Here is a 12,485-nt window from a genome sequence, read left to right as displayed (position 1 = left end):
GTTAACGAAATTGACACAAAAGTATGATGACAGACATTTTATAACATATTTTTATTCAAAAGTATACCTTTTTTAATATAAAACCTCTGACAGATGTGAAAAAGTTTAAAATTCTCAGCATTAGCAGAACCATTTCAATCAGAAAACGTCATGAAAACAGGTTTTTACATAGTATGTGACAGTTTGTTTTAGTATTTATGAAGATTTACAACAACGAAAGTCAAATAAAACCTCTGACAGACATAGTAAACAGTATTTGTAAAACCATTTCAGTCAAGAAACGTTACGAAAACAGGTTTTTAGATAGTATGTGACAGTTTGTTTGATTATTTATAAAGATTTACAAGAACAAAACTCTTTTCAAGTTACATTTGTAATAGGTATGAGTTAAATTAAAGTATTTTGTTAAAGAAATCGACACAAAATTACCTTGACAAACAACTTTTCAAAAGATATGTGAAAACAGATGTAGGATACAAGATCCATCAAAGTCGATTTGACTTTTGTCATATTACCATCTCTACCAACAACACTGATAACTTCTTAGTTTACAAACAAACTCTGTCCACATGTTAGAATAAAAATGGAATCAGCATACAATAAACTCATACTTTCACAAAGTATGTGTCTATCGAAAGCGTTAAGATTATGAAACATGGAGGGGTTATGCGGGAAAGCTTGAGACTACAGTCCTGACAGCTAGCTCCTCTACAATGGTTTCTGGAGACTACAGTCCCGAAAGCTAGCTCCTCTACAATGGTTTCTGGAGACTACAGGCCCGACAGCTAGCTCCTCTACAATGGTTTCTTGAGACTACAGTCCCGACAGCTAGCTCCTCTACAATGGTCTCTGGAGACTACAGTCCCGACAGCTAGCTCCTCTGCAATGGTTTCTGGAGACTACAGTCCCGACAGCTCGCTCCTCTACAATGGTTTCTGGAGACTACAGGCCCGACAGCTAGCTCCTCTACAATGGTTTCTTGAGACTACAGTCCCGACAGCTAGCTCCTCTACAAGGGTTTCTGGAGACTACAGTCCCGACAGCTAGTTCCTCTACAATGGTTTCTGGAGACTACAGTCCCGACAGCTAGCTCCTCTACAATGGTTTCTTGAGACTACAGTCCCGACAGCTAGCTCCTCTACAATGGTCTCTGGAGACTACAGTCCCGACAGCTAGCTCCTCTGCAATGGTTTCTGGAGACTACAGTCCCGACAGCTAGCCCCTCTACAATGGTTTCTGGAGACTACAGTCCCGACAGCTAGCTCCTCTACAATGGTCTCTGGAGACTACAGTCCCGACAGCTAGCTCCTCTGCAATGGTTTCTGGAGACTACAGTCCCGACAGCTCGCTCCTCTACAATGGTTTCTGGAGACTACAGGCCCGACAGCTAGCTCCTCTACAATGGTTTCTTGAGACTACAGTCCCGACAGCTAGCTCCTCTACAATGGTCTCTGGAGACTACAGTCCCGACAGCTAGCTCCTCTACAATGGTTTCTTGAGACTACAGTCCCGACAGCTAGCTCCTCTACAATGGTCTCTGGAGACTACAGTCCCGACAGCTAGCTCCTCTACAATGGTTTCTGGAGACTACAGTCCTGACAGCTAGCTCCTCTACAATGGTTTCTGACTTTGACTACATTTTCTGTGAAATATTGACAGAAAATGTGTAATTTTGAGCTATTTTGAAACTCTCGCCTCAAGAAACGCTGCAATAACAATATTCAGAATAGCCTTACAAATCTTTTATTTGTTAAAATAACAAACCTTTAGCAATCATGTATATTTCTGTATTGTAAAAACAGGGGTTAAAACATCAGTGTTTTGTTTTATTTTGTTCCCATTATGGATTGCAGAGTCATGTCCTCGATCAATGAACCTATGACTGCGCTTTTTACTTTAATTTATTTAAATATAACATAATATATTTTTCATTTGACAGTGTCATGGATGTAAGGAAAGCTATTCTTTTTGGTTTAACGACCAGTCCTAAATATATTCCTGGCTGGTATCGGTACGACGAGGATGGGTCAAAGCTTAACGACAAGTGTTTGGAGGACACAGACTACTACGTTCACAGAAGTGAACTGAATGTAATGCAAACCAAAATTGCGGTGAGGAAGGCAATTAATCCGTCAATATTTTACGTAAAAAAACATCTTAACAAAGGTATAACTAAACACCCAATGATTGTCCTTTACGAGATTACTATCCGGCATTCAAGTGAATAAAAATAATGTTTAGATTTATGGCGTTAATTGTGTCATTTCAGTACTGAAAGAATGATTTTGTGCGTGTTATTTTGTTTTGCTTTCATCAAAATTTTTGAATGTTGTTATTCATATTATTTGTCCAAATTTTGAAACTTGTCATATCTGAAATATTTTAAAGATTGTTCATTTTTTTCGCAGGCTATGCTTGAACATGACACACAATATACAGCGCTGGTTGATATGGGAAGCGGGAACTGTCAGAAAACACGTTTCTTCATAGATGAACTTTTGAAATATCAAGACAAGATTCACTTTTATCCCATTGATATATCTAAAGGTATGTAAACGTTAGTCATTGTCATGCATTTATAGCCTTAGATTAACAATAAAAACTGATAATGATTTATATCAATAGAGGTAGCAGTCAAAATGATACATTTAATGAACCTTTTATATACAAAGGCAGAGAATGTAATAACATAGGATACGTATGTACTGTATATCTTCTTCAGTTTGTGTATTGATCTGGGCCCGTATTCACGAAACCATTATCATGCTCAACATGAATTATGTGTTCTAACCAACTTTCTTGTACCTTGCTTACGTCATGTCAAACGACCACAAAGACAAATGTAACCATCGAAAACAGTGTTTGTCTTTAAGTCTCTTCAAAAGTGTTCCTAATCACTGACAACAGCGTTCTTTTTTATTAATTCATAACGAGAGCAAGAATATAGGCTTGAGAACAAAATCCGTGCTTGGGTATAAGAACGGTTTCATGAATACGGCCCTTGGACTCACTCCAGGAAACGAACCATTCGGTTTGTTATGTATAGCAGTTTATTTATAACCAATTAACAATAATGTGTTGATTGATATATATTTACATTTGAATGGCATTGTCACTATATAGCCTCTTTGAAAGCTGTGTCGTTGATGGGACTTTAATTACCATGCATCACGAGACACAATTATTAGCGTATTCATACAACATTGACCGGAACTACAATATCCAATATAAATAAACATGACGGCTGCTGAAATATCTCTGGGCATTGTTAGATTTGACAATGTCATTGTAAATTTATGTGCAAATAAAAAATAAAATAAAAAAACACTTTTATTACAACGAAAACAAGACCAAGGTCTGCAATATCGTACAAAATGCACATCGGTTGAAATCACCAATGCCGGCAATGGAAACAATTTTAACGCTCATGTAGTTTATCAAAAATATCGTCTGTTACACTGCACTGATCAACAGGGGTTCGTTACAAATGTCTGAAATATACATATTCTATAGACCTACTGACACATATGTTACAGACCTACTGATATGAGTCACAGCACACACAGACATTTCAGACATGCGTAACGAACCTGTGCTCCGTCGCAAGATCACTCACTTCAAATGATATCAGTTGCACGCGTCTCGCATCCATGGTTTCTCAGTTTCTGACGACATGTCAAATAATGACGCTGTTATAGAATCTGCCGACTGTTGTCAGGTTCCCATACAATCAACAAATAAATTTACGCCTGAGCAAAGTGAAATGTTCGAATTCGAGGTCGGATTTACGGTGTTCACTGTATTTGTCCATGCGCGAAATTTGTTCCGGGGAAAAATCGAAACAATTTCAAATCTAACTTTCAGCTCAGAGTTCTATTGATAAACTTAAATCACCCTATAGACATATCATACGCAATTGTATTGATACTGAATTGTGGAATAAAATTGAAGTGTTTGTTAAAATTTCAAAGTACTACTTTGTTTGCCAATCAGCACGCGACAATACACTGTTCAAACTATTGAACGAAATTGTGTGGACTGTCGATAAGGCGGGCATTTTAATTTTGAATATAAATTATAAATTAAAAAAGAACATAAGAGGCAGAGAAAACGTAAATATAAGCTAGCGCGCATTATGTTGTTTGCTTGCAAAGCTGTGTCATTCAAATAGATAATAAATACCATACAAAAACAGTTCAATGCTTAAATAATTTAGTTAACGCTGACATAAGTTATGCAGTATTTCGTTGGATTTAGATGACCTTATAATAACTTCTTCTTCAGGATGTTCTTGCTCCAGGTCCCCATTCTAGTATGGTCACTGACGATCTTAATACTATCCATAATGCGTAGCTACGAAAGCATTTTATGAAGGATCCTAAGTATCGAGAAGCTCCTACTATCAACTGGAAGGTAAATTTCAAGATACTTGGGGATATGTGGAAGATAACGCCAGAACATTAGAGAAAGTTGGATTCACTTTCAGAGTGGGTCAAATATATTGGGTCCTTCATTCATAAAAAAAATGAATTAACTTTACCTGCCTGCAGCAGACACTAGGTTCGCTCGATAATCAAGGCAACGTGTACCTATAAATTTACATAAGACAAAACACTAGCAAATCACGCTTCTTTTTTAAATTCTTTCAAAACACCAACTAATGAGAATGATACGGATCTGCCTCATATGTACTGTATTCCGAATCTTCCAAAGATTTCTAACGAACTACGTTTTATCACTGGCTCTTCTAGTTCCTCAACCAAGCCATTATCCGAACTTCTCGTTTCCACTTTCAGTACCATTTAATCAGGGTACAGTCATGTTGTGACACTCTATACACAAGAAGTGGAATTGAGGGTATGTTGAATTTGACAAATTTAAAAGATACTTAGATCTATCTTGAACATTCTTTTCAGAAATGTTTCTTCCATCATTTACACTGCTATATCTGATACCAAATTGAAAGAAAGCCTTCGTTTTCTTGTTATATGAGCATTCTTTTTATACAATGTATTTGGTTTTAAATAATATTGGAATATTTTTTGTTAAAAAATACAAGAACGGCCAATTTGAAGTATACTGAAGACGACTATCTGAAAATGATTAAGTTCCATGTCGACAATAATATATCTGTTCGGTTCAAGCAGACCGTAGACATTCCTATGAGAACAAACTGTGTCTCTCCTTTGGCTGTTTCTTTCCCGCATGTCATGCCTGCTAACAAACACCTAGCCGAGTCCGTCAACTTCACCTCCAGGTATATCAACGATGTACAATCTTCAAATTGCAAGAAATAAATCGACACATCCATCATATGAAGAGGGTATTCCGTCTTTGCGTATTGCAGAGTTATCTTCTCTTGGGAGCAGGTATTGATTGTTACGTCACTTGTTTGTGTGAGAAAATGACGTCGTTTTCTCAAAAATTGATGACGTTACTCTCACAAACAAGTGACGTAACAATCAATACCTGCTCCCAAGAGAAGATAACTCTGCAATACGCAAAGACGGAATATCGAGGGCTTGAAATAAAGGACACTGAAGACTCTTTTAGGACTCGCACAACTAACTCATTAACTATATGGTATTACTATGCTTTTCAGATAATAGCTTTAATATTTGAAGTCAACACTATTGACAACTGTCTAGATTCATAGATACATACCCGAAAAAGGCTTGAAAGGCATTTTTTGACCCCATATCAATCCTCTATCACATATTCAAATCTACTTAAACTAAACGTTAAAGATCTGTAGATTTCATTCAAAGTTGCATATGTCCACAACTACCCATTGAAATTGCTCAAAGTCACTGTATTTAACTGAAACAGTTTCTAGGTAGGGATTACAATCGTATGAAACACTTGCTGATTGGCTGATTTAGTTGTGTGAGTCCTTTTACTTCAGTCGTTTTCTTTCTATCTTTACTTACAACGTGAACAACAAGGAAGGCTGTCCACTTAGCTGTAGGTGAGCAGGACGATTTTGAGTTTCCGATGATGACCTTTCCCTTTCTTGATAGTAACATCCCTGCTTCCTTTACTTACGTTTGTACGTGTAGCAGTTTAATCGATATTCAAGGGCGTGCTCCGAATATAATGACTTCTCGCAGTAAAGTGTACTTTTTTCTTTTGCATATATGTGCATGGCGCTACTCATGACGTAGAAAGTATAAACAAAACTTTAAGGAATATAATATCCAACAATATACTGCTTTTTATTTCCTGATTGCGATTCGGTATATATGTAATGTTTTTTCTATGTTGTAGAGTTTTTGTTTGAAACCTGTGGCCGCCTGTCAGCGGAATATGCTGACAAACTCGACATTACTCCTATAGCAGCTGATTACGAAAATGGCATCAACAAAGCCAGGTATGTTTTATTATCATATAGACCTGTTGTTCATTAACCACTTTCTTCCCTCAGTTAAGTCATGATTCATTCGAAAGTCCATCTTGTTACGAATAGTATGCAATATAGAGGAGATAGGAATATGTTCAACACACCAGTCTGTAATATGCTTGTTGTAATATAGAAGAGTAAGTAAAAAGGTTATTATAGATCGTTATTAGACGGAAACCGGCACTACAGGTTTATACTCTGTCCGTTACTTTGTTACTTTGTATGCGTGTAACATTCTGGTTTTACACTCTATATAAAGAGTTACGGCCTTTTTTTATCATAATGCATTACTTTGTCCAGGTTTTATAATTTGTTACTTGCAATAGCCATATACCATTGAAGTTGTGGAACGTTGGGGTCGCGTGCCACACTATATAGGAAGTTATGCTCTTCATGCATCGTACTTTTTGTTGTCCGGATCATTTCTTATATACATTCTCACGTATAATAACCTAACGAAGTCTACGCGAGTGTCACTTTGAATTGCGGAATGTTGCTGACTGACTTCGGTGGACCTGCTCCTTCATATACATAGTTGTCACCAGGTCGGGGACTGTGGACTGCTAACAATACTCGTCCTTGTCAATTTTAATGTCATTTTTATTCAACAAATCAAACTACACGTCACATAAATACGCAATATCACGGTACATTTGTATGATAATCGGTCGAGACAACTACCATAATAATATGCATTGATCGATTTATATGCGAATTATATACAAATGATGGCCTATTATTTCGTTTTTGTTATAGCAAGTGTCCGCACTCGAAACTCATTCTTTGGTTCAGCAGTATACAGTGTCTGGAAGCGGAGGATCAAGTACGAAAACTACGACAGATTAAATCCGTGTTGACAGGTATATATACAGTAAACGACAGTAAACGGGTGGTCGGGTGGTGCAGTGGATAGCGCACTTGCCTTTTGCCGGGGTTCGATTCCCCGATCGGACGTGAAAAGGTTGGGGTCACCTGCCCGACCACGTTGGATTTCTCCTGGTACTCCGGTTTCCTCCCACACTAAGACCCCCACACGCTAACATCCGGGCCAACAAGAGTGATTAATATAAGTTGAAATTACTTGTTTCATAATTGTTGTTAAATAAAAAAGTTTATATCATATTATGAATTATATTATAGTAAACGACATAAAACAGTCAAAATAACAAATCGATCATGCACTGTAGCTCTAATTAAAAGTTTGATATGTGATATGGATTTTATTTATGCAATAATGAAATGTATACCTAAAATGTGTTGCCTCCCAGGAATTATAACGATATGAATTTAAAATACAGACAATTATACAGATGATCTTTTCCGGATAATGTAACCTAATTAAAAGGTAAACGTTCAAAAAAATGTTCATGTTTAAAACTTTTAATAAGTAACAGTATCTACATTCTCTGTATGATTTGTTCAAGAGTTGTACATGCACAACATTGATATGGATACCCTCTTAAGTGTGACATGAAGACAAACTGTTCACTTCATGTATTTGGTTAACAACCAGTTTCATGTCATAGGTTTTAGAAAATATTCTACACAACAGCTACATTGTGTACATCACATTATGGTCAAGCTGTACACTAAGTAACTGAGGTATAAATATTCTACACAACAGCTACATTGTGTACATCACAGTATGGTCGCGCTATACACTAAGTAACTGAGGTATAAATATTCTACACAACAGCTACATTGTGTACATCAAATTATGGTCGAGCTGTACACTAAGTAACTGAGGTATAAATATTCTACACAACAGCTACATTGTGTACATCAAATTATGGTCGAGCTGTACACTAAGTAACTGAGGTATAAATATTCAGCCACATTGTTTACTTGATTTTAATGGTTTTTAGCTCATCAAGTCCTTAACTAAATATGAATTGTGTCGTTTTGTCCCTGAGCATACTTCAGACCACATTTGGTTTAAATCCCTTTTGTAACGTTAGTGCAGGCAAATTCGTCACATAAGTAAGGGTTTCGATTAATAATTTGTCCAAAAATGTATGTATCAAAATGGCGACCAGCATCAGTAGAGAAGAGGATTTAACTGAAATGCCGATAGATAAATATTGTTGTAAACATACCTGAATAACGTCACGCAGCACCATTTGTGACGTCATCAGACCTTCCGTGGTTTTGCTCAAAGGTGCAGGCAGTTTCGCCACCTTCAAAGATTTAACTAAATAACAAGTAATCTAAGTGTTTAAATGGAAAATTTTGTATGTTTATGTTACACAAGTCGTACTGAAACGAACAGCTCCAAATGTGTCTGTGTGTAACAATGATTAACATTGAAATACATGACTTTTCTTAGTTGTGAAAGTTAATTTTCGGTAACTTGAAGAAACTGATTAATGTTATTTGAGAAAGATGGCTGGTATCGGCTGAGATGATGTCAATTTACATGATACGCAATAAAGACTAAGTCCTGAACAAATATAAACTTCCAAAACGCTGCCCCCCTCCTCCCCTTTGGTACTGTTGTTCTGTACTTTGTTATATCTTATCACACATAAAGGTTTACGGGGTTAATGTTGTAAATGGAAAGTACTATTGACGATTCGCTATACTGGTTAGGTATTAACGAACATCACTGGGGGGAAATTTACTGGTTTTAGTGGCATTACGGTGATGTTAGATAAATATGGAAATCATATATTTACATTTAAATTATCCTTACAGATAAGTGCTGCCTGATCTTTAGTGTGGACATTACTCAGGATAAAGAGTCTGTCATGAAGGCATACGGGGATGTACATGGTAAGATAAACCATCTCTCGTCTACGATTTTAAATTGATCAGTCTTGATTAAAATTCAATTACAAGAAATGACACTGACTATCAAGTTTATGTAGTATGTGCCTAACCTACACTTATACACAAACTTTATCTCTTTATCTTTATGCAACATTTATGAAACAAGTTATATCACTTTCATTGCTCACTCGTGTTGGCCCGGATTTTAGCGCCAATGGGTCGAAATGAAAACCGATTGCCCTATCCACTGTACCACCCCCCGCCTATCCATTCACTTCATTTAAAATATTTCTATGAACTTTATGTCTCCTGTGTATAGACAGGAAACCCATAACCAAAGGGTACGTGTTTGGAGGTTCTGCATAGTGCTTTATTGAATTTTGAACTAAAACATAATTGAACCTGGCTTTTAAAAATTGATAAATTCTATTTCACTTTATATATTCAGACATATTTATCTTTTCACCGGCAGAAACGGAAGTTCAATCATGAATAAAATGATAAAATTGTGTTGTAATTATCTTTTTCTCTGTTTACATTGTAAATAGCCATCAATTTCTATATGAACTCTATTCAACGGCTGAAACGGGAAGAGCTTTGTACTATCAACCCTGACAATTACAAATTAGAGGTCCAGTTTGTCCAGGAAGATTCACCCCACAAAATGAGCTCTGTCCAGGTTCTCCTTAGATCCCAGCTAAACAACTCGTTCAAACTACGTAAGTGTCGTCTATTTAATTCCATACATTGTAAAATATACCTCTTAAGTTCCCTTAGATTATTTCTACCATTGATGCATTGCCAGAAAAATTAAACCATTTCATCATCTTAACTCACATCTTAACAGCATAAAACCAATGTTTGCCACATATAAGATGGCAGAAAGATGTACGATAAATAATTTCAACAATCTTTCTAAAAATGAAAAAAAAAGTATGTGGGAAAAAGCTTAATCTTCATTTAGCTGTACAATATATATCTTACTTTTCAAAGGGAAATAAATCAAGTTAGTTTCGATATGATTTCGCGTGTAGGAGTGGAACGCCATATACATGTATATACGTGAAACCGTAGTTATTCTTGTGGTAAAGATCAAATAATTCTTATGAGAGATGTACGGCATAATGTACAGATGTACCGTTAGATATGCCGTGTTAGGCCTTCTGCGGTATCAACCTGTCTTATTTTTATTTGTGAAGGACATTTTAAACTTGAAACTATTCATTGTCAATTTTATTGTGATAATTTTGCTTTCCATTCAGCCTTTCTCGGTATTACAGTAGACATGGCGGAGGGTGAACCCCTGTATCTCCACGAAGGAGTCGGCATCAGTCATAAATTCACCATGCAGCAGGTCCAGAGGCTGGTTCAGGAGTCTGGATTACGTCTTGTAGAAACGTGGCAGGATGATCAACACCATGTCGTGTTCTGTAAATGTAAAGCATGAGGGTGTTTTACTCGTATTTTGGAGAGAAAAGGAAAAGAGAAGTCATGAATTCGAACTGTAAAAAAGACTTGCTCCAGAAACCCAGAAATACTGTTGTTTATGTGTTACGAAACTGAAAATGAATATGAATTATTCATTTTTTGCTTGAACTGTTACATTTCTAAAATATTGAGAAGGACTCCAACATTCCTGACCGGAAATGATTTATAGACTTAGAAAACATAAGAATTTAGACAAAGTACAATGTACCTACATGGTTGAAAAAAACATTTATGTTTAATCAAAACTGGACTGATTAATTGACAAAAAAATATTGATAGCTTCGCACGAAACTATTAAACAAAAACAAAAACAAAAAACATTTTATCAATCATTGAAATTATGTCAAGAACCGGTATGTTTGTATCTGTCTATCATATTGCTCAAAATATATGAAAAGAAAGATGAAAGAAAAGAAAATGTATCCATAAACTGTAAACTTAATTTAGTTATGTATATAGACCATGATATAGAGGAGAGAGATTATATAATGCATGAGAATATAATGTACGTGTTCAATATTCCTTGCATTTCCAAATGTATACGCAAGATACATACTGTGACTTTGTGATTTACTGAATATCTATTACAGGTGTGCTAGGTTGAAATAACTATCGTCTTAAAAAATGATTTGGCAAAGAAGGCCAGACCGTCCTCCAAATTACATGCATACACAACCAGATAAGCTTATGCATATACGTAACTCTTCGGCTACTTCAGTTGTATTTTTAATTAGGAGAACATTTGTAATGTTTGTCCTCATTTATAAAAAGGAGTATAGAACAAATTTCATTTTATTAGTTTGATTTTTAAACTTTTTACATATAATTTGTACGTACCGAAAGAAATATTGAAATCGTCAAACCATTTGTTTTGTTTTGAAGCACGGAAATGTAACTAATGAATGCTTTGTTGTTGGTGGTGTCGTTGTTCATGCAGGTATTATCATTGAAAGCTACTTATTAACAAATATTTTTTAAGGTTTGAAATGCATCTTTTTAACATTTATGAGGGTATGCAACACAGTTCCGTTCAAACATATTCCATGATGCGCGTTAGCAAACCTTATATTTACATTCTATTACATCCACTTTTATTATTTAAATTTAAAAAAAAATAATCTTTTTTCACGTTAAAAAGCAAAACACCGTCATAAAAACAACATTAATTGAACAGACTTTTTCGCGGGAAAGATGATGCGTGGACAATGGTGACGAAATACACATTGCAACGGACGCTAGTGTAAATTCTGGAGAACAGTGAAGTATTTTGTTCTGTTGAAAAAGGACCTGTTATAAGATCTTATAACAGACACGCCTCGGTGGCCCACCATAAACATGACGTGGCCCGCCATAAACGTCACATGACGTGCCTTGATTCAAATCTACAGTCATTCCATATTCTAGGGACACGTCTGCAACGTCGCTGTCAGACATGTGCTGGAGCACAGGGGTTCGTTACAAATGTCTGTGGCTGAAGCACAGGGGTTCGCTACAAATGTCTGTGACTGGAGCACAGGGGTTCGTTACCAATGTCTGTGGCTGGAGTTTGAACACGACGTATTTTAGACGCTGAATACGCGGACTTAAATATCAGGGTGATTTATTGTTGATAATATCAATAAATATTATTAAAATATATTAACATGTATTTTAACCGTTGATAAACAATCTTGTTGTTTTGTTTTGGTTTGATTGTGTGTGTGTGTGTGTTGTGGGGTCAGAGGTCATGCAACGGTACATGTGAGTACTGTTAATATTACTACACACTTGCTTTTATTGAATCATGCAAACATTTTTAGTTGGTACTGTTATCTAGTGGCACTGCAAC

The 12,485-nt window shown here is 36.1% G+C and overlaps 1 protein-coding gene across 3 annotated transcripts; it reads left to right on the top strand.

Moving 5' to 3' along the window:
* The first annotated feature begins 1,912 nt into the window (after nucleotides 1–1,912).
* On the top strand, nucleotides 1,913–11,685 carry LOC110454493 (histidine N-alpha-methyltransferase-like). Of its 3 annotated transcripts, none has more exons than XM_021504047.1 (7): nucleotides 1,913–2,111; nucleotides 2,409–2,547; nucleotides 6,268–6,370; nucleotides 7,157–7,260; nucleotides 9,095–9,172; nucleotides 9,718–9,888; nucleotides 10,432–11,685. In XM_021504047.1, the coding sequence occupies exons 1-7, from the start codon at nucleotides 1,944–1,946 to the stop codon at nucleotides 10,614–10,616; spliced, it is 948 nt and encodes a 315-aa protein (XP_021359722.1). In that variant the 5' UTR covers nucleotides 1,913–1,943; the 3' UTR covers nucleotides 10,617–11,685. The 3 variants fall into 3 exon arrangements, with proteins under 3 accessions (XP_021359722.1, XP_021359803.1, XP_021359886.1); XM_021504211.1 differs by lacking the exons at nucleotides 1,913–2,111; nucleotides 2,409–2,547 and adding exons at nucleotides 4,240–4,413; nucleotides 4,797–4,857; XM_021504128.1 differs by lacking the exon at nucleotides 9,095–9,172.
* Nucleotides 11,686–12,485: the final 800 nt, after the last annotated feature.

This window comes from Mizuhopecten yessoensis, unplaced genomic scaffold, assembly GCF_002113885.1.
Source record: "Mizuhopecten yessoensis strain PY_sf001 unplaced genomic scaffold, ASM211388v2 scaffold83, whole genome shotgun sequence".
Lineage (NCBI taxonomy): Eukaryota > Metazoa > Mollusca > Bivalvia > Pectinida > Pectinidae > Mizuhopecten > Mizuhopecten yessoensis.
This window is presented reverse-complemented; position numbering and strand designations above follow the sequence as displayed.